The following is a 23,934-nucleotide window of genomic DNA, read 5'->3' on the forward strand; positions in this document are numbered from 1 at the left end:
TATATATATATATATATATATATATATATATATATATATATATATATATATATATATATATATATATATATAGGGAGGTACCATCTCTGGAACTGTTATAAGGACCCTCATCCTCAGAGAAAAGAATAAACTTGCTTCAGGGAAAACTCAATGTTCTCCCTGAAGTTGTTTGAGAATTTTCTCCTACCACCCCTATATTATATATATATATATATATATATATATATATATATATATATATATATATATATATATATATATATATATATATATATATATATATATACATATATATATATATATATATATATAAATGTATATATATATATATATATATATATATATATATATATATATATATATATATATATATATATATATATATATATATATATATACATATATATATATATATATATATATATATATATATATATATATATATATATATATATATATATATATATATATATATATATATATATATATATATATATATATAGGTCGTGCCGAATATGTAAAACTGGTCAATTAGTAAGAACTCATTTGATATTAAGTCCTTTCTAAAATTTCCTCTTATACGTTTAAAGATATATTTTTTTCATTAATGTTAATGTAAAAATTTTTAATTTTGCTCCAAAGGAATCTTAGAAAAGTTACCTAACCTTATTATAATAAGATCAATTTATTTTAGCCTAACCCACCTAAATATATTTTAGATTTGTTTGTAATAATTTAATACTAAACAAACACAATGAAATATTTTTTTTTCGTTAGGTTCAAAATGATTTTGGCGATATTATTGCATACACAAATTTTCACTTGTCCTATATGGAAGATGAGCGTTGCTATTTAAGCCAAGATCACAAGTTCTGCCTATTCGGCACGACATACATACATATATATATATATATATATATATATATATATATATATATATATATATATATATATATATATATATATATATATATATATCTATATATATATATATATATATATATATATATATATATATATATATATATATATATATATATATATATATATATATATATATATGTATATATATAAATATATATATATATGTCGTGCCGAATAGGCAGAACTTGCGATCTTGGCTTAAATAGCAACGCTCATCTTGCCATATAGGACAAGTGAAAATTTGTGTATGCAATAATTTCGCCAAACTCATTCTGAACCTAACGAAAAAAATATATTTGATTGTGTTTGTTTAGTACTAAATTATTGTAAACGTATTAAAATATATTTAGTTGGGTTAGGCTAAAATAAATTGTTCTTCTTATAATAAGGTTAGGTAAGTTTTCTAAGATTCTTTTGGTGCAAAATTAAAAATTTTTACATTAACATTAATGAAAAAAATATATCTTTAAACGTATAAGAGAAAATTTCAGAAAGGACTTAATTTTAAGTGAGTTCTTGCTAATTGATCAGTTTTACATATTCGGCACGACATATATATATATATATATATATATATATATATATATGTCGTGCCGAATATGTAAAACTGGTCAGTTAGCAAGAACTCATTTAAAATTAAGTTTTTTCTAAAATTTTCTCTTATACGTTTAAAGATATATTTTTTTCGTTAATGTTGATGTAAAAATTTATAATTTTGCACCAAAGGGAACTTAGAAAACTTACCTAACCTTATTATAACAAGAACAATTTATTTTAGCCTAACCCAACTAAATATATTTTAGATTTGTTTACAATAATTTAATACTAAACAAACACAGTGAAATATATTTTTTTCGTTAGGTTCAGAATGATTTTGGCGAAATTATTGCATACACACATTTTCACTTGTCCTATATGGCAAGATGAGCGTTGCTATTTAAGCCAAGATCGCAAGTTCTGCCTATTCGGCACGACATATATATACATATATATATATATATATATATATATATATATATATATATATATATATATATATATATATATATATATATGTACACAAACACTGATCTCTGGCTGAAGGAGACTCGAACCTACGAATCTTGGTACAATGTAAGAAGTGTTATACCATTCTCACCATACTGGACCAATACCTTGGCCCCTAGCACAATGCTAGACGTTGATCCAAGGCTGCAAGCATTCAAGGAGAAGGCTTACAGCTTTTCATCTCATCCCCTGCATGCATCACCCTTACTAGAGATTGTTTGCATATATATATATATATATATATATATATATATATATATATATATATATATATATATATATATATATATATATATATATATATATATATATATATGTATATATATATATATATATATATATATATATATATATATATATATATATATATATATATATATATATATATATATATATAATGCAATAAGATCACAGTAAACAGGTGATATCAAAATAAGCAAAACAACCACTCTGAAAGAATAGAGAAATTCCAAGCGCTTTCGTGACTACTCACATTATCAAGGAACTATGAAAGTGAAGCATCCAAGGAAGCTATATAAGGGGTCGGCCAGCACCTCACTATCAGATCCCACAACGGTTAAACACGTGACGCGCGGCGAGCCAACTTGGATAGGTCCTTTGCAAAACTCACCCCCAAGCTATTTATTTGTCCAGTGTATTATTAAATTCTACCCAAATTCTATTAATTATAAATGGATCTAATTTATATAAACCAAAGGAAATATTCATATTATTGTCAAAACTGCTTTTTATGAAACAAGTTTCAATTATATTCCTGTCGACCATGGACTTGCTTGATACTACTTTCTCAACTTTTTGAAAATCAATTGGATGGTTAAAATCTCTTACATTAATAAATAGAGCATTGGAATCTTGTCCAGTTCTAATGCTATATTTATGTTGTTTTAATCTTAGTTCGAGATTTTTACCAGTTTGACCGTAATAAACTTTATCGCAAATTTTACAAGGAATCTTATAGACACATCCATCAGCATTTTGGGGGGAATTCTTAATCAAAAGTTTTTTTACTGTATCAAGATTTTTGAATACAACTTTAATATTAAAAGTCTTAAGAAGAGAAGGCATATCAACCAAGTTTTCATGGTAAGGGAGAACCAACATATTTTTAGTTGAATAAGGCTGGTTGCCCTTTTTTGGATTATAAAAAGTGTTCCTAGCAACTTTAAAAGATTTATCAATTACATTTCTTGGGTATTTTAAATCATTACCTATTTCATAAATTTTGGATATTTCCTCATCTATGAACTCAGGACTACAAATTCGTAAAGCTCTCAAAAACATTGATGAGAAAACAGACAGTTTGACTCTATCTTGATGCGAGGAATAATAGTGGACATAGGAACAGTTATTTGTAGGTTTTCTGTAAATTTTAAATTTGAATTCATTATTACCCTTAATAATTAAAACATCTAGAAAAGACAATGAGTTATTTTCTTCAAACTCAACAGTAATGTTTATAGAATGGGCTAAGCTATTTAATTTTCCAAGAAAATGGTGTATATACACCATTTTCTTGGTGTATATACACCATTTTCTTGGTGTATATACACCATTTTCTTGGAAAATTAAATAGCTTAGCCCATTCTATAAACTTTACTGTTGAGTTTGAAGAAAATAACTCATTGCCTTTTCTAGATGTTTTAATTATTAAGGGTAATAATGAATTCAAATTCAAAATTTACAGAAAACCTACATTTATGTTGTTTTAATCTTAGTTCGAGATTTTTACCAGTTTGACCGTAATAAACTTTATCGCAAATTTTACAAGGAATCTTATAGACACATCCATCAGCATTTTGGGGGGAATTCTTAATCAAAAGTTTTTTTACTGTATCAAGATTTTTGAATACAACTTTAATATTAAAAGTCTTAAGAAGAGAAGGCATATCAACCAAGTTTTCATGGTAAGGGAGAACCAACATATTTTTAGTTGAATAAGGCTGGTTGCCCTTTTTTGGATTATAAAAAGTGTTCCTAGCAACTTTAAAAGATTTATCAATTACATTTCTTGGGTATTTTAAATCATTACCTATTTCATAAATTTTGGATATTTCCTCATCTATGAACTCAGGACTACAAATTCGTAAAGCTCTCAAAAACATTGATGAGAAAACAGACAGTTTGACTCTATCTTGATGCGAGGAATAATAGTGGACATAGGAACAGTTATTTGTAGGTTTTCTGTAAATTTTAAATTTGAATTCATTATTACCCTTAATAATTAAAACATCTAGAAAAGACAATGAGTTATTTTCTTCAAACTCAACAGTAATGTTTATAGAATGGGCTAAGCTATTTAATTTTCCAAGAAAATGGTGTATATACACCATTTTCTTGGTGTATATACACCATTTTCTTGGTGTATATACACCATTTTCTTGGAAAATTAAATAGCTTAGCCCATTCTATAAACTTTACTGTTGAGTTTGAAGAAAATAACTCATTGCCTTTTCTAGATGTTTTAATTATTAAGGGTAATAATGAATTCAAATTCAAAATTTACAGAAAACCTACAAATAACTGTTCCTATGTCCACTATTATTCCTCGCATCAAGATAGAGTCAAACTGTCTGTTTTCTCATCAATGTTTTTGAGAGCTTTACGAATTTGTAGTCCTGAGTTCATAGATGAGGAAATATCCAAAATTTATGAAATAGGTAATGATTTAAAATACCCAAGAAATGTAATTGATAAATCTTTTAAAGTTGCTAGGAACACTTTTTATAATCCAAAAAAGGGCAACCAGCCTTATTCAACTAAAAATATGTTGGTTCTCCCTTACCATGAAAACTTGGTTGATATGCCTTCTCTTCTTAAGACTTTTAATATTAAAGTTGTATTCAAAAATCTTGATACAGTAAAAAAAACTTTTGATTAAGAATTCCCCCCAAAATGCTGATGGATGTGTCTATAAGATTCCTTGTAAAATTTGCGATAAAGTTTATTACGGTCAAACTGGTAAAAATCTCGAACTAAGATTAAAACAACATAAATATAGCATTAGAACTGGACAAGATTCCAATGCTCTATTTATTCATGTAAGAGATTTTAACCATCCAATTGATTTTCAAAAAGTTGAGAAAGTAGTATCAAGCAAGTCCATGGTCGACAGGAATATAATTGAATCTTGTTTCATAAAAAGCAGTTTTGACAATAATATGAATATTTCCTTTGGTTTATATAAATTAGATCCATTTATAATTAATAGAATTTGGGTAGAATTTAATAATACACTGGACAAATAAATAGCTTGGGGGTGAGTTTTGCAAAGGACCTATCCAAGTTGGCTCGCCGCGCGTCACGTGTTTAACCGTTGTGGGATCTGATAGTGAGGTGCTGGCCGACCCCTTATATAGCTTCCTTGGATGCTTCACTTTCATAGTTCCTTGATAAAGTGAATAGTCACGAAAGCAATTGGAATTTCTCTATTCTTTCAGAGTGGTTGTTTTGCATATATGTATTATATATATTTTTATATATATATGTTTTATATATATATATATATATATATATATATATATATATATATATATATGTATTTATATATATACATATATATATATGTGTGTGTGTGTGTGTGTGTGTGTGTGTGTGTGTGTGTGTGTGTACTCACCTATTTGTACTCACCTATTTGTGGTTGCAGGGGTAGATTCACAGCTCCTGGCCCCGCCTCTTCGCTGTGTGTGTGTGTGTGTGTGTGTGTGTGTGTGTGTGTGTGTTTGTGTGTGTGTGTGTGTGCAATAAGATCACAGTAAACAGATGTTATCAGAATATGCAAAACAACTACTCTGAAAGAATAGTGAAATTCCAATTGCTTTCGTGACTTCTCACATTATCAAGGAACTATAAAAACAAAACATCAAAGGAAAGCATATAAAGGTTCAAGACTACACCTCACCATCACATCCCACAACAAAGCAACCCCTGACACGCGTGACGACACCTGACTCTGTGAAACCCACCTAATACTTTACCCAAGAATTAAGATTTATTACTTGTCTAATGTATCATTAAATTCGTCCCAAATTTTATTACTTATAAATGAATCCAATTTATATAAACCAAAGGAAATAGTATTCATATTATTTAAAAAACTGCTTTTTATGAAACATGATTCAATTATATTCCTGTGGACCATGGACTTGTTTGAATTAAGGAAAACGGAATGTACTGCACCAACGAATGAACTCGTCGCACTTTCAACTCTCTTTATAAATGTATGGGTTATTTTCCTTCCCAAACATACAATACCCACATGGCATGGAAAAGTGTAAAGAAAATTAGAAATTAACGGCTAGGTACTGGGGCAAAAAACAGCCAACGAGAGGAAATGTGAATGCACGCACATAATTAATAAGGCAGATAGTCCATAAACAACGAATTGCTTATCAAGCATCCCATTGGGAGACAGACCATTAAACACAAAAGAGGCAGGTCAAATATTAGCTCTTAGCAACCAACTGAGATGTCAGCGTAGAACAATGAAATTTAAAGAAATCCAGAGAAGTCGTGTAACTCATCTTAACATTGTTATTTCGCCTATTTTGTAAACATTTCTACTTTGCACAAACTTAAGCTTTTATCAAGTACTGAAAGTTTATCAAGTTTCATAATTTTCGCTTCTAAAATATTTCTTTCTTGGCAATTAGAACTAGGGACAGTAAATATGGCTTCCTACCTTTTTCCATAGTTATTGCATGTTCGCCTGTGATTCAATTGCATTAGATTCTTGTGCTGTTCGGACCTGGAATCGGTGTTGTACTAACCTAAGATAAACAACAACCGCTGCATCCTGCTTTGTAAACACCACCTACACAGTTTTTTGGTGAATTCTTCAACACGTTCTTAACCATTACTGAATTCGTGTATACTACATGTATGGTCAATAATTTTAGGGTATTTAGCCAAACAGATATATTCACGTTTCAGGGGAGACGAAACACATTTCTAGCCAATGGATTTCCCTAGGTTCAGTTCTATAAGTTTAACTAACTGTTATCAAAGTCTTTTTCTACAGACTCCTTAGCGTACAGTAGGTTCGCCGATATATCAAAGAATTTCGTAAATTCCTCATCCAAGAACTCTGGGTTACAAACTCGCAAGGCTCTCAGAAACATAGTGAGAAAGATACCCTTTTTTTTTTACGTTGCTTTGGTAACTGAAGCAGCAATGGACAAATACTGGTGGCCTTCCTATATACAGTGAATGTAATTGTTTTTTATTTCTATCAGCAAGGTAGATCAAAACATCCAGAAGGGAAGTTTGCAGTCTATTTCCTATTCCACTGTATACTTTAATAGACACGACAAGTGAACAAAGCCTCTGTAAGAACATATCGATGATCATTCTATGCTTTTAGGCATAATTATTTCCTTCAACTACAAAGTTGCAATCGACTACGCTCATTAATAAATTCAGTAAACTGCACTGGGAATGGCAGACGATGCAACATCCCCCCAATGAAAAGCAGGGGTATCACTAGCACGTTAAAAGACCATACAATAAGTGTCAGGGGCCTGAGACTGTTTAACTGCCTCCCAGCATACATAAGGGGGATTACCAATAGACCCCTGGCAGTCTTCAAGCTGGCACTGGACAAGTACCTAAAGTCGGTTCCTGACCAGCCGGGCTCTGGCTCGTACGTTGGTTTGCGTGCAGCCAACAGTAACAGCCTGGTTGATCAGGCTCTGATCCACCAGGAGGCCTGGTCACAGACCGGGCCGCGGGGGCGTTGACCCCCGGAACTCTCTCCAGGTAAACTCCAGGTATGGAAGAACACATGGATTCATCCCTTGAAACACTTAACATTCGCAAAGTCATGGTGTATGGAGCTAAACTCAGACCAGTTGACTCGAATATCCCTCAGTGATTTGTTGAGTCAAACCAAGGACTAAGAAAGTATCTTAGACGTCATTTTACGAAAGCAGGCAAAGTGAGTGTAGTAGTGATTATGAACCTGGAGGGTTATATTAGGAAAATGAATCTTTTACAAGAAGACAGAGAAACTTAAGTTCCTCTTCATAAGAGCCCACTCGACCAGGTGAAAAATAAGTTCAATAAAAAGCTTAAAATGTTACTTAAAGGTAATGAAATGAGCAAACACTTCTGTATATATATGGGTCTATTAAGACCCATTAACCGGGATTTCCAAGGAGACCCATTAAAAACTCCATCAGGTCATCAGTGTATAAGTTGTCCAAAAGGTTGGTCAAAGTGCTAACCCAAATGGAAGATAATATCTCGAAAGTCATATAAAAATAACGTAAACCTTATTGCTAAATTTCAGAATGGGAATATTTTTGAGAACTTTATGTTCGCAAGTTTAGACGTTACTACATAGTTTACCATGCTATCTTGTTTTGAAGATAAATCGCCTAAGTTCCTTATGCCGTTCCCTAAGAACATTATTATTGAATTGTACAAGGTTCCCTCATTATTTAATATCAAAGTAATTATTGACAATAGAAGTAACAAAAATAACAGCAGAAGTAACAGCTTCTAATGCTCATCCTTACAGTATCATCATTTTTTTCTGTTGCTGTTACGATTATCTCAGCACCGGTAGGTAGGAAACTAGCAAGTATTCATGTCACTGCCTTTTCTCATCAGAGGTAGCAAACTAACAAGTATTCATGTCACTGCCTTTTCTCATCAGAGGTAGCAAACTAACAAGTATTCATGTCACTGTCTTTCCCTCATCAGAGGTAGCAAACTAACAAGTATTCATGTCACTGTCTTTCCCTCATCAGAGGTAGCAAACTAACAAGTATTCATGTCACTGCCTTTTCTCATCAGAGGTAGCAAACTAACAAGTATTCATGTCACTGCCTTTTCTCATCAGAGGTAGCAAACTAACAAGTATTCATGTCACTGCCTTTCCCTCAGCAGAGGTAGCAAACTAACATGTATTCATGTCACTGTCTTTCCCTCGTCAGACGTAGCAAACTAACAAGTATTCATGTCACTGCCTTTCCCTCAGCAGAGGTAGCAAACTAACATGAATTCATGTCACTGTCTTTCCCTCATCAGAGGTAGCAAACTAACAAGTATTGATGTCACTGCCTTTCCCTCAGCAGAGGTAGCAAACTAACATGTATTCATGTCACTGTCTTTCCCTCAACAGAGGTAGCAAACTAACAAGTATTGATGTCACTGCCTTTCCCTCAGCAGAGGTAGCAAACTAACAAGTATTGATGTCACTGCCTTTCCCTCATCAGAGGTAGCAAACTAACAAGTATTGATGTCACTGCCTTTCCCTCAGCAGAGGTAGCAAACTAACATGTATTCATGTCACTGTCTTTCCCTCAACAGAGGTAGCAAACTAGCAAGTATTCATGTCACTGCCTTTCCCTCAGCAGAGGTAGCAAACTAGCAAGTATTCATGTCACTGCCTTTCCCTCAGCAGAGGTAGCAAACTAACAAGTATTCATGTCACTGCCTTTCCCTCAGCAGAGGTAGCAAACTAACAAGTATTCATGTCACTGTCTTTCCCTCAGCAGAGGTAGCAAACTAACATGTATTGATGTCACTGTCTTTCCCTCAGCAGAGGTAGCAAACTAGCAAGTATTCATGTCACTGCCTTTCCCTCAGCAGAGGTAGCAAACTAGCAAGTATTCATGTCACTGTCTTTCCCTCAGCAGAGGTAGCAAACTAGCAAGTATTCATGTCACTGCCTTTCCCTCAGCAGAGGTAGCAAACTAGCAAGTATTCATGTCACTGCCTTTCCCTCAGCAGAGGTAGCAAACTAACATGTATTGATGTCACTGTCTTTCCCTCAGCAGAGGTAGCAAACTAACAAGTATTCATGTCACTGTCTTTCCCTCAGCAGAGGTAGCAAACTAACAAGTATTGATGTCACTGCCTTTCCCTCAGCAGAGGTAGCAAACTAACAAGTATTGATGTCACTGCCTTTCCCTCAGCAGAGGTAGCAAACTAACAAGTATTGATGTCACTGCCTTTCCCTCAGCAGAGGTAGCAAACTAACAAGTATTGATGTCACTGCCTTTCCCTCATCAGAGGTAGCAAACTAACAAGTATTGATGTCACTGCCTTTCCCTCAGCAGAGGTAGCAAACTAACATGTATTCATGTCACTGCCTTTCCCTCAGCAGAGGTAGCAAACTAACATGTATTCATGTCACTGTCTTTCCCTCAACAGAGGTAGCAAACTAACAAGTATTCATGTCACTGTCTTTCCCTCAACAGAGGTAGCAAACTAACATGTATTCATGTCACTGCCTTTCCCTCAGCAGAGGTAGCAAACTAACATGTATTCATGTCACTGTCTTTTCCTCAACAGAGGTAGCAAACTAACAAGTATTCATGTCACTGCCTTTCTCTCATCAGAGGTAGCAAACTAACAAGTATTGATGTCACTGCCTTTTCTCAGCAGAGGTAGCAAACTAGCAAGTATTCGTGTCACTGCCTTTCCCTCATCAGAGGTAGCAAACTAACGAGTATTCATGTCACTGCCTTTCTCTCATCAGAGGTAGCAAACTAACAAGTATTCATGTCACTGTCTTTCCCTCAACAGAGGTAGCAAACTAACGAGTATTCATGTCACTGCCTTTCTCTCATCAGAGGTAGCAAACTAACAAGTATTCATGTCACTGCTTTTCTCTCATCAGAGGTAGCAAACTAACAAGTATTCATGTCACTGCCTTTCCCTCATCAGAGGTAGCAAACTAACAAGTATTCATGTCACTGCCTCTCCCTCAGATGAAACACAAACTACCATTGTTAATACTTCTATTCAACCAGATTTAACAGCTACTACTGCTTTTGTAGCTACAACTTCTACAACAAATGCATTAACGTATTTTACTATTATTACAACAAATACTCTTACAAAATCTCGTATTGCTAATTGAAACTCTTCTTGGATTTTTCCCACAGACGTCGACGAACCTCGTGGATGGTGGTGGTGGGAGAGAGTGTTGCTGGTGATGTGGGCGATGGTGACGCTGGTGCTAACACGAAGTTACTCTGGAAACCTCATGGCCCTCCTGGCAGTGAAAAACATTCCTCAGCCATTCCAGTCACTGAGGGACGTCTTAGATGACTCGAAGAAAATCATGATCTGGGAGCTCAACTCCTTCACCGTATCTTTTTACCGTGTGAGTTGTGTCTTCTAGACATTATTCATGCGTGAAAGTCAATATGTTAACATTTCTTAAGCTATATAATGTTAGTCTTAAGTTGAAATTTTCTTTTCTTTCCTGCAAATGTATTGTTATATGACTGTTTCATAATAGAAGTGAAGAAAAATGTAAACGGAGGAGAAATACAGAAGAAATTTTTTGCCAGCAAATGTTATTCAAATATTCATCGTGCGAAAAATAAGATTTACGAACTAAGGTTAATTAATAAGAGACAGGAAAAACATGTAATTTCACTGAGACATTGTTCAACTGGGTCATATCTGCAGAATGTTCCATTGATGAGTGTAAGTTATGTAAACATTGATAGTAATGAAAAGCGGGAGAGATGTTTGAAGATGTTTAATGAAAGTAATGAGTTATAAAATATTCAGATCAACAGAAATGTGATGGTGAGCGCCACCATGTAGTTACATGGTGAGCGCCATTATGCAGTTCCATGGTGAGCGCCACCATGTAGTTACATGGTGAGCGCCATTATGCAGTTACATGGTGAGCGCCACCATGTAGTTACATGGTGAGCGCCATTATGCAGTTACATGGTGAGCGCCACCATGTAGTTACATGGTGAGCGCCACCATGTAGTTACATGGTGAGCGCCACCATGTAGTTACATGGGGAGCGCCATTATGCAGTTACATGGGGAGCGCCACCATGCAATCACATGGGGATCGCCACCATGCAGTCACATGGGGATCGCCACCATGCAATCACATGGGGATCGCCACCATGCAGTTACATGGGGATCGCCACCATGCAATCACATGGGGATCGCCACCATGCAGTCACATGGGGATCGCCACCATGCAATCACATGGGGATCGCCACCATGCAGTCACATGGGGAGCGCCACCATGCAGTTACATGGGAGCGCCACCATGCAGTCACATGGGGATCGCCACCATGCAGTTACATGGGGATCGCCACCATGCAGTCACATGGGGATCGCCACCATGCAGTTACATGGGGATCGCCACCATGCAATCACATGGGGATCGCCACCATGCAGTTACATGGGGATCGCCACCATGCAATCACATGGGGATCGCCACCATGCAGTCACATGGGGAGCGCCACCATGCAGTTACATGGGAGCGCCACCATGCAGTCACATGGGGATCACCACCATGCAGTCACATGGGATCGCCACCATGCAGTCACATGGGGATCACCACCATGCAGTCACATGGGATCGCCACCATGCAGTCACATGGGGAGCGCCACCATGCAGTTACATGGGGATCACCACCATGCAGTCACATGGGATCGCCACCATGCAGTCACATGGGGAGCGCCACCATGCAGTTACATGGGGATCACCACCATGCAGTCACATGGGATCGCCACCATGCAGTCACATGGGGATCACCACCATGCAGTCACATGGGATCGCCACCATGCAGTCACATGGGGATCGCCACCATGCAGTCACATGGGGAGCGCCACCATGCAGTCACATGGGATCGCCACCATGCAGTCACATGGGGATCGCCACCATGCAGTTACATGGGGATCGCCACCATGCAATCACATGGGGATCGCCACCATGCAGTTACATGGGGATCGCCACCATGCAATCACATGGGGATCGCCACCATGCAGTCACATGGGGAGCGCCACCATGCAGTTACATGGGAGCGCCACCATGCAGTCACATGGGGATCACCACCATGCAGTCACATGGGATCGCCACCATGCAGTCACATGGGGATCACCACCATGCAGTCACATGGGATCGCCACCATGCAGTCACATGGGGAGCGCCACCATGCAGTTACATGGGGATCACCACCATGCAGTCACATGGGATCGCCACCATGCAGTCACATGGGGAGCGCCACCATGCAGTTACATGGGGATCACCACCATGCAGTCACATGGGATCGCCACCATGCAGTCACATGGGGATCACCACCATGCAGTCACATGGGATCGCCACCATGCAGTCACATGGGGATCGCCACCATGCAGTCACATGGGGAGCGCCACCATGCAGTCACATGGGATCGCCACCATGCAGTCACATGGGGATCGCCACCATGCAGTCACATGGGGAGCGCCACCATGCAGTTACATGGGGATCACCACCATGCAGTCACATGGGATCGCCACCATGCAGTCACATGGGGATCGCCACCATGCAGTCACATGGGGATCGCCACCATGCAGTCAGATGGGGAGCGCCACCATGCAGTCACATGGGGATCGCCACCATGCAGTCAGATGGGGAGCGCCACCATGCAGTCACACGGGGATCGCCACCATGCAGTCACATGGGGATCGCCACCATGCAGTCAGATGGGGATCGCCACCATGCAGTCAGATGGGGAGCGCCACCATGCAGTCACATGGGGATCGCCACCATGCAGTCACATGGGGATCGCCACCATGCAGTCACATGGGGATCGCCACCATGCAGTCACATGGGGATCGCCACCATGCAGTCACATGGGGATCGCCACCATGCAGTCACATGGGGATCGCCACCATGCAGTCACATGGGGATCGCCACCATGCAGTCACATGGGGATCGCCACCATGCAGTCACATGGGGATCGCCACCATGCAGTCACATGGGGATCGCCACCATGCAGTCACATGGGGATCGCCACCATGCAGTCACATGGGGATCGCCACCATGCAGTTACATGGGAGCGCCACCATGCAGTCACATGGGAGCGCCACCATGCAGTCACTTGTAAACATACAGCAGATGTTAAACATACAGCAGATGTTAAACATACAGCAGATGTTAAACATACAGCAGATGTTAAACATACAGCAGATGTTAAACATACAGCAGATGTTAAACATACAGCAGATGTTAAACATACAGCAGATGTTAAACATACAGCAGATGTTAAACATACAGCAGATGTTAAACATACAGCAGATGTTAAACATACAGCAGATGTTAAACATACAGCAGATGTTAAACATACAGCAGATGTTAAACATACAGCAGATGTTAAACATACAGCAGATGTTAAACATTGCTATGTTTGGTATAACAGATTGGGGCTTCAGTGTTTCAAGTTCGGTTCTCTTGGTTCCTGAGAGTTATATTTTGTTAACCATATTATATACATATCACTGTGTTTTGCCTGACTTTCCACTAAAGTAATATGGTTATTTCACTAAAGAATTTTATTTTTGCTAGGCCTATAGGAGAATTAATAAAATGCAACTGCTTATATATTAGGTTCCTGGGCTTTCTGAGGTATTGTTTTAAGTGAAATACAGAAAAATCTCTCTCTCTCTCTCTCTCTCTCTCTCTCTCTCTCTCTCTCTCTCTCTCTCTCTCTCTCTCTCTCTCTCTCTCTCTCTCTCTCTCTCTCTCTCTCTCTCCCTCTCTCTCTCTCTCTCTCTCTCTCTCTCTCTCTCTCTCTCTCTCTCTCTCTCTCTCTCTCTCTCTCTCTCTCTCTCTCTCTTTTTTTTTTTTTTTTTTTTTTTTTTTTTTTTTTTTTTTTTTTTTTTTTTTTACAGGGTTTGACAAGGTTAAGGATCCCTAGCTTTATTGACAGCTATTTACAGGTTAAGGATTCCTAACTTTATTGGCAAGCTCAGAGCTGTTACCTACATCAGCTCATTTGAAAGCATTTTTATTGTTATGAGACACATACAAGTAGGGAACAGGATGAAGTTGGAGCCATCTGTGGGCCAGCATTTTCATTTGATCCACTGACTTTATCTCGTTGACATCATTATGCTGTCTCTCTCTCTCTCTCTCTCTCTCTCTCTCTCTCTCTCTCTCTCTCTCTCTCTCTCTCTCTCTCGTATTTTGTGCTCTTGAGATTAAAATGGACTTAAAAAACACTTGGCTGAAGATGGATGGGTGAATCTGACCTCTGATTTTGTCAGCCAAGAGAAGAAAGGAAGCGCATCTGTCAAGCGTTCTGCACACAGTGGATCAAGCCTCCACCAAGTCTTGCGCAGAATGACCCATATGTATTTAGCGCTTAATATGATTTATAGGATAAAATATAAAATCGTCGAAGAGAATTGGCAGAAAAACATATTCTTAAATCAATTGCAAGTTGCGCAAAAATCATTTATTCCCACAATAAAATTAGATTACATATTTAGTCTAAATATGTAACTAAATATATAAATATATATATTGATATAAATATATATATTTATATAAATACATATATTTATAGCCATATTCAAATTAGAGATAGCTTAATGACCATATGTTTTTTTATGAAATAATGAAAAAGATTAGATTGGCAAAATGAGACTGTGAAATCAAAATTGTGAGGATATGTTAGGTAAGACACATATGCAACAGTTAGGTATCTTTATTTCGAAACGTTTCGCCTACACAGTAGGCTTCTTTAGTCGAGTACGGAAAAGTTGACAGAAGCAGAAGAGACGTGAAGACGATATAATCAGTCCATCACCCTTGAAGTTTTGAGGTGGTCAGTCCCTCAGTCTGGAGAAGAGTATTGTTCCATAGTATGAAACAACATGGAGTTGAAGTGACAGGATGGAGCCTTATATACCACCAGGAGTTGAGATGTAGGTCACTAGTAGAGGTAAGAATGTAGTCGTTGGGAGGTCAAGTCTCTCTCAAATCCAGCCATTCTCACTTGTAGAAGTTGTTCAAGTTGTTTTCTGTTCATTACCTATGCGAGAATTAATTAGTTTACCATTAATTAGTCCATCCTTATACCTCTTTCTAGACCATCATTCTGTATGCTTATGCTAAAATGTCTAGTGAAGTATATTTCTTGATATACTTGCTGCTTCTCCAGTTTGTGGATTAAAAAAGTACTTAGTATCTTTTTCTCTTATTGTTAAGTTATATAAAGTCAGCCTAGCCATTTAATTTTAGGCTTAATCTCTGTAACCGTGCCACTGACCTCTAGTAAATTTAAGAAACTACAAATTGTCTTCCAATAATTTCGTGTGATCCGCAGTCTGTTTATCCCCTTTCTAGAATATTAAAACAATGAATCATATCTCCATTGATATTGTTCATTTTGGCAAATGGTTCACAGATCTAAGAAAGCAAGAGGACGTCTTTCCTGGTTCTGTTGCTTAAGCAGCACGAATTTCGCAAGTCAGCTTTTTTATTCATCCCACACTGCGGCATTTATCCATGTTCCTCGTGTCTTTCAGTTCTCTCTTGCTCTCTGGTATCATAACCCTGATAATATTATCTTGCCATCTCTTTCTCACTCCTTAAGAACTTTAATATATTCCTATAAATTGCTGTCTGATTCGGCTATAAAGCTAATTTTGTTCAGTTACCTGGATGTGGAAAGAATTTAGGGTGGGTATTGAAGGAACAGTGTGAACAAAGGAAAGGGATATAGATATAGGGAATGGAAAGAGGGCGAAAGCGATAGAAGAGCATCAGTCAGGAAGAGACATGAGGGGTACACAGTAAGGAGGAGAAAGAGATATACGACTGGGGTGAAAGGAAAGAAACATTCAGAGTTCTTGTAGAAATATGAAAGAAGAGCAGTGTGTGTGTGTGTGTGTGTGTGTGTGTGTGTGTGAGAGAGAGAGAGAGAGAGAGAGAGAGAGAGAGAGAGACTGAGTACTCATCTAATTGTGGTTGTAGGGGCTGAGTCACAGCGCCTTGCCCCGACTCTTCGATGGTCACTACTTGGTTCACTCTCTCCTAATTCATGAACTTCATCCTACCTCTTCTTAAAGCTATGTGTAATTCCTGCGTCCTCTACATTACCCTCTAGACCGTAGCACTCCCTGACAACTCTATGACTGAAGAAATGCTTCCTTAACACCCTAACTGAAAGTAGATAGCTCATCTGAGTCTTCAACTTCCAGTTCTGACCCCTTGTTGCTGTGTCACGCCTCTGAAACATCCTGTCGCTATCCACCTTGTCAGTTCTACTCAGTATTTTGTATGTTGCTGTCATGTATCCCCCCATCCCTCTTGTCCTCCAGTGTCGTCGGGTCGATTTTCATTAACATCTCCTCGTAGGACATACCCCTCAGCTCCGGGACTAGCCTTGTTGCAAACACTTGCACTTTCTCTAATTCTTTGACGTGCTTGACTAGGTGTGGGTTCCAAACCGGTGCTGCTTACTCCAATAAGGGCATGCCGTACATAGTGTGCAGAGTCTTGAACTATTCCTTATTTAGCAGTCGAAAAGCTATTCTTAGGAGTGTCAGGCGTCCATATGCTGCAGGAATTATTTGGCTGATGTGCGCCTCAGAAGATGTGCTCGGATTATACTCTACCGTTAGTCCTTTTCTTTGAGTGGGGTTTGCTTTGACTCTCTATTCTTTACTCTGTCTACGGTCTTCCTTGCCTTTTCCCAATCGTCATGAGGTTGCCCTTGGTGGTGTTAAACTACAGGAGCCAGTTGCTGAACCTGGCTTGTAGCTTGTCCAGATACCTTTGTAGTCCTGCATGATCCTCATCCAATTGCATTCTCCTAGTTAGCTTCAATTCGTCCGTAAATAGGGACTCTTCGTTATGTCATTCACATATACCAGAAACAAGACCGGTCCTAATACTTACCCTTGTGAAACCCCACTCGTAACAAGCGCCCACTCTGACACCTCGTCCAGTACCATGACTCGTTGTTGCCTTCCTTTCAGGAATTCTCTGATTCATTGGAGAGCCTTTACTGTTATACCTGCTTTCCCCTCCAGCTTTTGCACTAATCTCCTGTGTGAAACTGCGTCGAAAGCCTTCTTACAGTCCAAGAAAATGCAATCTACCCCCCCCCTTCCCTCTCTCTTGTCTTATTTCCGTCACCTTGTCGCAAAACTCTAGTACGTTCGTGACACAGCATTTCCCTTCCATAAAACTGTGCTGGTTGTCGTGTACTAGCTTATTTCATTCTAAGTTCGCTACCACTCTTCTCCTAATAATCTTTTCCATGACTTTGCATGCTATTCATGTTAGTGACATTTTTCTGTACCTTAATGCTACGTGTCTGTCTCCTGTTTTAAAAATTGGGACTACATTTGCTATTTTCAACACCTCATGTAGTCGCCCTGTTTCGGTAGATGTGTTGAAGATTGTTCTTAGTGGAACACACAGCACCTCTGCTCCCTCTCTCATGACCCACAGAGAGACGTTGTCGGGTCCCATTGACTTTGGGGTATCTAGTTCACTCAGTAGCCTCTTCAACTCCTTGGTTGGTTGTAAGTATTGTGTCCACCTCTAGTTGGTATATCCCACCATTTCAGCTTCCTGGAGTATTTTCTTTCTCCACTGAAACTTCTTCCTTAAATCTCATAATGACCTCTTCGCCTACATCATAGTCGTTTCTTGCGATCTTCCCTCCTTCCTCGGTCTGATTACCTGATCCTGTGTGTATGTGTGTGCTTGTAAGAATGAGTTCATGTATGTGTTTGTATGTGTACGTTATTAATTGCTGTCTGGTGCGCCTTCAGACATGCTTTTATATGAGCCTGAGTTTATGCAGACATGCATATATTCAACGGTGTTTCACACAGGGGTTCACGAATTTTCTTTATTGTTTTGGTTTACGCTGTTTGTCTACGAATAAGAAGGAAAACAATGTAAAACTAAATTAATAAATTTTCCATAGGAAGCGACATCTGGTATCTTCACGGAGGTGGCTGCCGCTGAGAGAAATGGTCGAGTAATATTCAACCGACTCTCTGAGTACCCGGACAGCATCGACCGCCTGGTGAGGGCAGGAAGCCACGTAATATTTGAGACCGAGAGTTCCCTAAAGACATTGATGGCTCAGGACTTTTCTTTAAAAGGTATTACTTAAGCAGAAGATAATTCTTGATCATCTTGTTGATTCCCGGTATTCTCCCGGCCTTTTCCAAGTGGTGGCCCGGCCTTGGCTCCCTATCGAGGGAGTCTGAGACCTAAGTCTCCCATGGGAGGAGGTACAAGTACACCCTCATCGTTGGGGCCAACTGTCCCAAGCCTAGCCACATTCCCCGCCCTCACGGGGCTCTTAGGGAGAAGCTAGGCCTCTCAGGTCTGCCATCTCCGCCCCAAAGGGGCTAATGGGAAGGACAGTTTTGTGAGCTGCAAGCTCGGGCTTAGGCACCTGCCCTACTCTAGAAGGACTGGGCATGGTGGCGATGATTTTTGATCATGCTTTTTCTGTGCCATGATATAACACAAAAGTCTCAAAAAAATTACGTAATATAATTATGATCATATATAATTAATCAGCGGAAATCAGTCTCAACATAACGACAAACTATATCATTGATCTTAAGTAATATTAAATAAATTTAAACTAGTCTATGCTATACGTAGAAGAAATTAGGTAAAAAATAAATACGCTAGTTTAAATTAGGTTTTCAGTTATGCTTTGTCTAAAATAAAACATTTTATTTTATTGTCAATGCAAACAATATATCTATCAATCAGTATAAAAAATAATATTAGATTGATACCTCACTCAGAACAGGTGACAACTTTTCCTGTGATACAGTACATTAGTGAGGCGACAACCCACAAAATGATGTGGTACCTCAAAATGCCTTGTAGGAACCATTACGTTTTTTTTCTAAATGTTATTTTAAATTATGTTGTTAAAAGCTAATTTGTTTTTCAAAATTTTAGTCAATCTCTGACAAAATATTTTACACTTATCTTCACTGATTTCGCCTCATTGTTTAACGGCATTTCTTGAAGCAAAGTCCTCTGGTAGGCTAAAATAAGTCTATTAATGTTCACTACAGGAAAATGCGACTTTTATTACTCAAGGGAAGGATTCTTGTCCACTGTGTATGGTTTGATAGGACCCAAGTACAACCCTCTGGTCGCTGCCATTAGTAGGAGGTAAGAGCACAAATTTTTCTTTGGATAATCTTAACTGTCGTAGATGTAATAACAATGCCTTTAAATTTATTATGTCTTGTGTTCATCATCCCATATAAATTTCCATTTAAATACATATACACAAACACACACTCATTGATACACACATAACACACACACACACACACACACACACACACACACACACACACACACACACACACACACACACACACACACACACACACACACACACACACACACATACATGGGGTACTTTAACCACAGGGAGATTGATTGGGAAAACCTGCAGCCACATGGGAGTCGTGAAACATGGAGAGCCAAGATGATGGATGTGGTACTGGAAAACCTCATGTACCAGCAAGTTAAGGACACTATCAGAGAGAGAGAGAGGGGGGGGGGGAAGATGAGCCAGCAAGACTGGACCTTGTGTTCAACCCGAGTAGCTCAGACATCGAGGACATCACATATCAGAGAGCCCTTCGAGCTAGCGGCCACGTGATTCCGAGCTTGGAATACATCGTAGAGCTACATTAGAGAGAGCAACAGGAGTAGAAAGGGAAAAGCCAAACTATAAATGGGGGGACTACTCATGTATGAGGACTTTCCAGCAAGAGGTTCAGTGGGAAAGAGAGTTAGTAGGAAAGCCAGTAAACGAAATGATGGACTACATAACAACAAAATGTAAGGAGGTAGAGGAAAGGTTTGTTCCCATGGGTAACAGAAATAAGGAGAAGACCAGAATGACCCCTTGGTTTACCCGAAGGTGTAGGGAGGCAAAAACTAAGTGTGCTAGAAAATAGAAAAAAGTACAGAGGGCAAAGGACCCAGGAAAATAATGAGATTAGTCGACGAGCCAGAAACGTGTATGCACATATAAGGAGGGAGGCCCAGCGGCAGTACGAAAAAGATATAGCATCGAAAGTCAAGTCTGACCCGAAGCTGCTTTACAGCCACATCAGGAGGAAGACAACAGTCAAAAACCTGGTAATCAGGCTGAAGAAAGAAGGTGGAAGAGCTCACAAGAAATGACCAAGAAGTATGTGAGGAGCTCAACATGAGATTTCAGGAAGTATTTGCGGTAGAGGCAGAAGGGACACTGGAAAGACAAAACAGAGGCGTACACCAACAAGGGATATACCGTTAAATTAGACACATGTGCAACTCTTGGGTATCTTTATTGAGGAAACGTTTCGCCACACAGTGGCTTCATCAGTCCATACAAAGGATAAACGTGAAGAACAGGAGGAGAATGAGGTAATCAGTCCCTCAACCTTGAGTCGATGTGGTCAGTACATCAATCTTGAAGAGAATACAGCATATGAGCAGTGAAGCAGCTTATAAAACGTATGGCAGGAGAGGTGCAGCAGTCGTAGGTGGTGTCACATTTGTCCAGTGTGGAAGTAGGTCGTGCCGAAGGGTTAGGCAGGCGAAGAATTCCCAAGTATTAAGATCCCAAGAAGTTGCAGTGTCTGACAGGATTGTAGATGAATGGTTCAAAGAACCGACACGCTGTTAAATTAGACACATGTGCAACTCTTGGGTATCTTTACTGAGGAAACGTTTCGCCACACAGGGGCTTCATCAGTCCATACAAAGGATAAACGTGAAGAACAAGAGGAGAATGAGGTAATCAGTCCCTCAACCTTGAGTCGATGTGGTCAGTACATCAATCTTGAATAGAATACAGCATATGAGCGGACAAGCAGCTTATAAACCGTATGGCAGGAGAGGTGCAGCAGTCGTAGGTGGTGTCACATTTGTCCAGTGTGGAAGTAGGTCGTGCCCAAGGGTTAGGCAAGCGAAGAATTCCCAAGTATTAAGATCCCAATTCCTAAAATCCTGTTGACTCAGATGAGTCAACAGGATTTTAGGAAGTATTTCTTCAGCCACAGGGTTATTAGGAAGTGGAATAGTCTGACAAGTGATGTAGTGGAGGCAGGAACCATACATAGTTTTAAGACGAGATATGATAAACCTCATGGAGCAGGGAAAGAAAGGACCCAGTAGCGGTCAGCCAAGAGGCCGGGGTCAGAAGCTGAGTCTCGACCCTGCAACCATAATTAGGTAGGTACACAAACACACATTGTCGTCAACTTAAAACTATTTCTTTTGTGAATCTTGATTCTATTATATTTTTCGCAACCATTGACCTGCTTGATACAACTTTCATGGTATTTTGAAAATCAATTGAATGGTTAACTCTCTCATATTGTTAAAAAGAGCATTAGAATCTTGTTCACTTATAACGATAAATTAATGTTTTTGTAATCAAGAATTTTTCCAGTTTGATCGTAATAAAATTTATCCAAATTTTTACAGGGAATCTTGTGGACACAGGCGTCAGTATTTTAAATAGCAACACACATCTTGCCGAATAGGGCAAGCGAAAATTTGCATATGTAATGATTTTGCAAAGATCCTTCTGAACCTAACGAAAAAAAAAATGTATTTCACTGTTTTTGTTTTTCATTAAATTATTGAAAATTTTTTTAGGTTAAAATAAACTGCGGTTGTTTTAATAAGGTTAGGTAAGTTTTGGTATAAAATTTTTAATTTTGTCACTAACATAAATGAAAAAATATATATTTAAACGTTTAAGAGAAAATTTTAGAAAGCACTTAATTTTAAATGAGTTCTTTCTTTAATTACTAGTTTTACCGTTTCGGCACGACATATATGTATATATGTCGTGCCGAATTTGCCGAACTGGCGAGTTAGGCCTGTGAAATAATAGTTAAACTGGTTTCTGATACCTTTAGCAGAATTTGACGATAAAAATTACATAGATAATGTGTTCATTAAAATCAGATTAATGAGAATGAGCGAGTTTGGGCTCTATGACCACTGGCAGAAAGAAATGGTACCTAATTCCACCACCTGTCTCAACTTACCCACCAAGATCTTCATCAGCAGCACTCTCACAATCCATCATCTATGGGTATGGTATTGCTTATATATTGTTCACACAAGCTAAGTGGAATTTAAATTAAAAGTGAAATATATAACCTTTTCCTCTCATTTCTAAAATTTTCTTTTCGTATTGCAGGTTTTATTTACGATTGTTGTTGGTGGATACGTATTGTGCGTTGTTGCACTGTGTCTGGAACTCCTCGCTGCTCGTCTGCTTCCCTCGACTCCCTTATTCTTAAACAATTTAATGAAATAATAAATTAAGCAACGGCATGTCTCCGTTGTTGCTTACCGTCCCCTTGTCTGCGCCTGACATTGAATTTCCTGATGTCACATCTGAATTGTCATTTGTCTCTCTAATCTGTTTCAGGCTTTGCAGTTTCTCTTCTAAGCACTGTATCCTAGCTTCTGCTGCTAAGACCTGTTACGTTATGTACACTTTGCTGACATTGATAAGAAACGGATAAGGAAAAAATATAATTTAAAAATGTTCAAACCCAAATTCTCAAGATAAGAATATCTTTTATTAATTTTATTTTCTGCAGTGTACAAAATATTTTTGTGTTTTGAATTTCAATAATCGCTAACGTAATCTCCCTTAATTAGATCGATACCATGCCTAACCCTTCTAGGGTAGGGTAGGTGCCTGAGCCCGAGCCTTTAGCTCATAAGACTGTCATTCCCATTTGCCCCCTTGGGGCGGGGATGGCAGACCAGAGAGGCCTAGCTTGTGGCTAGGCCTGGGGACAGTTGGTCCCAAAGATGAGGAGGTACTTGTGCCTCCTCCCATGGGAGATTTAGGTCTCAGACACTCCCTAAAGAGGGAGCCAAGGCCGGGCCACCACTTGGAAAAGGCCCGGGCCGGGAGACTACCGGCTAATCTTTAATAATAATAATAATGCTCAGATTGAATTTAGCAGAGATATTCTTCAAACAATTTTCTCTCTGATTCTGATTCCCATATAATGGGATGCGCATCAGAGTAAGGAAAGTTAAGAGTGAAGATCTGAAGGTAGGAAATCGCTTCTCTGTTCTTCAGGATGAATGTACTTCAGTGGCCAGTGAAGGTAAGGGTACTACTGCCCCTGCTAATGGAGGTAAGCGC

The 23,934-nt window shown here is 38.5% G+C and overlaps 1 protein-coding gene across 1 annotated transcript in view; it reads left to right on the plus strand.

Annotated features, from left to right (window-relative positions):
- LOC128688814 (glutamate receptor-like) overlaps positions 1 to 23,085 on the plus strand; it is a 54,251-nt gene extending 31,166 nt beyond the window's left edge. Inside the window, exons 8-12 of the mRNA XM_070085678.1 lie at positions 10,887 to 11,107; positions 18,694 to 18,874; positions 19,817 to 19,916; positions 22,728 to 22,857; positions 22,966 to 23,085. Coding sequence (XP_069941779.1) covers positions 10,887 to 11,107; positions 18,694 to 18,874; positions 19,817 to 19,916; positions 22,728 to 22,857; positions 22,966 to 23,085 — 752 coding nt within the window. The remainder of the gene's footprint in view (positions 1 to 10,886; positions 11,108 to 18,693; positions 18,875 to 19,816; positions 19,917 to 22,727; positions 22,858 to 22,965) is intronic.
- The last annotated feature ends 849 nt before the right edge of the window (positions 23,086 to 23,934 follow it).

This window comes from Cherax quadricarinatus, chromosome 16 (genome assembly GCF_038502225.1).
Source record: "Cherax quadricarinatus isolate ZL_2023a chromosome 16, ASM3850222v1, whole genome shotgun sequence".
NCBI lineage: Eukaryota > Metazoa > Arthropoda > Malacostraca > Decapoda > Parastacidae > Cherax > Cherax quadricarinatus.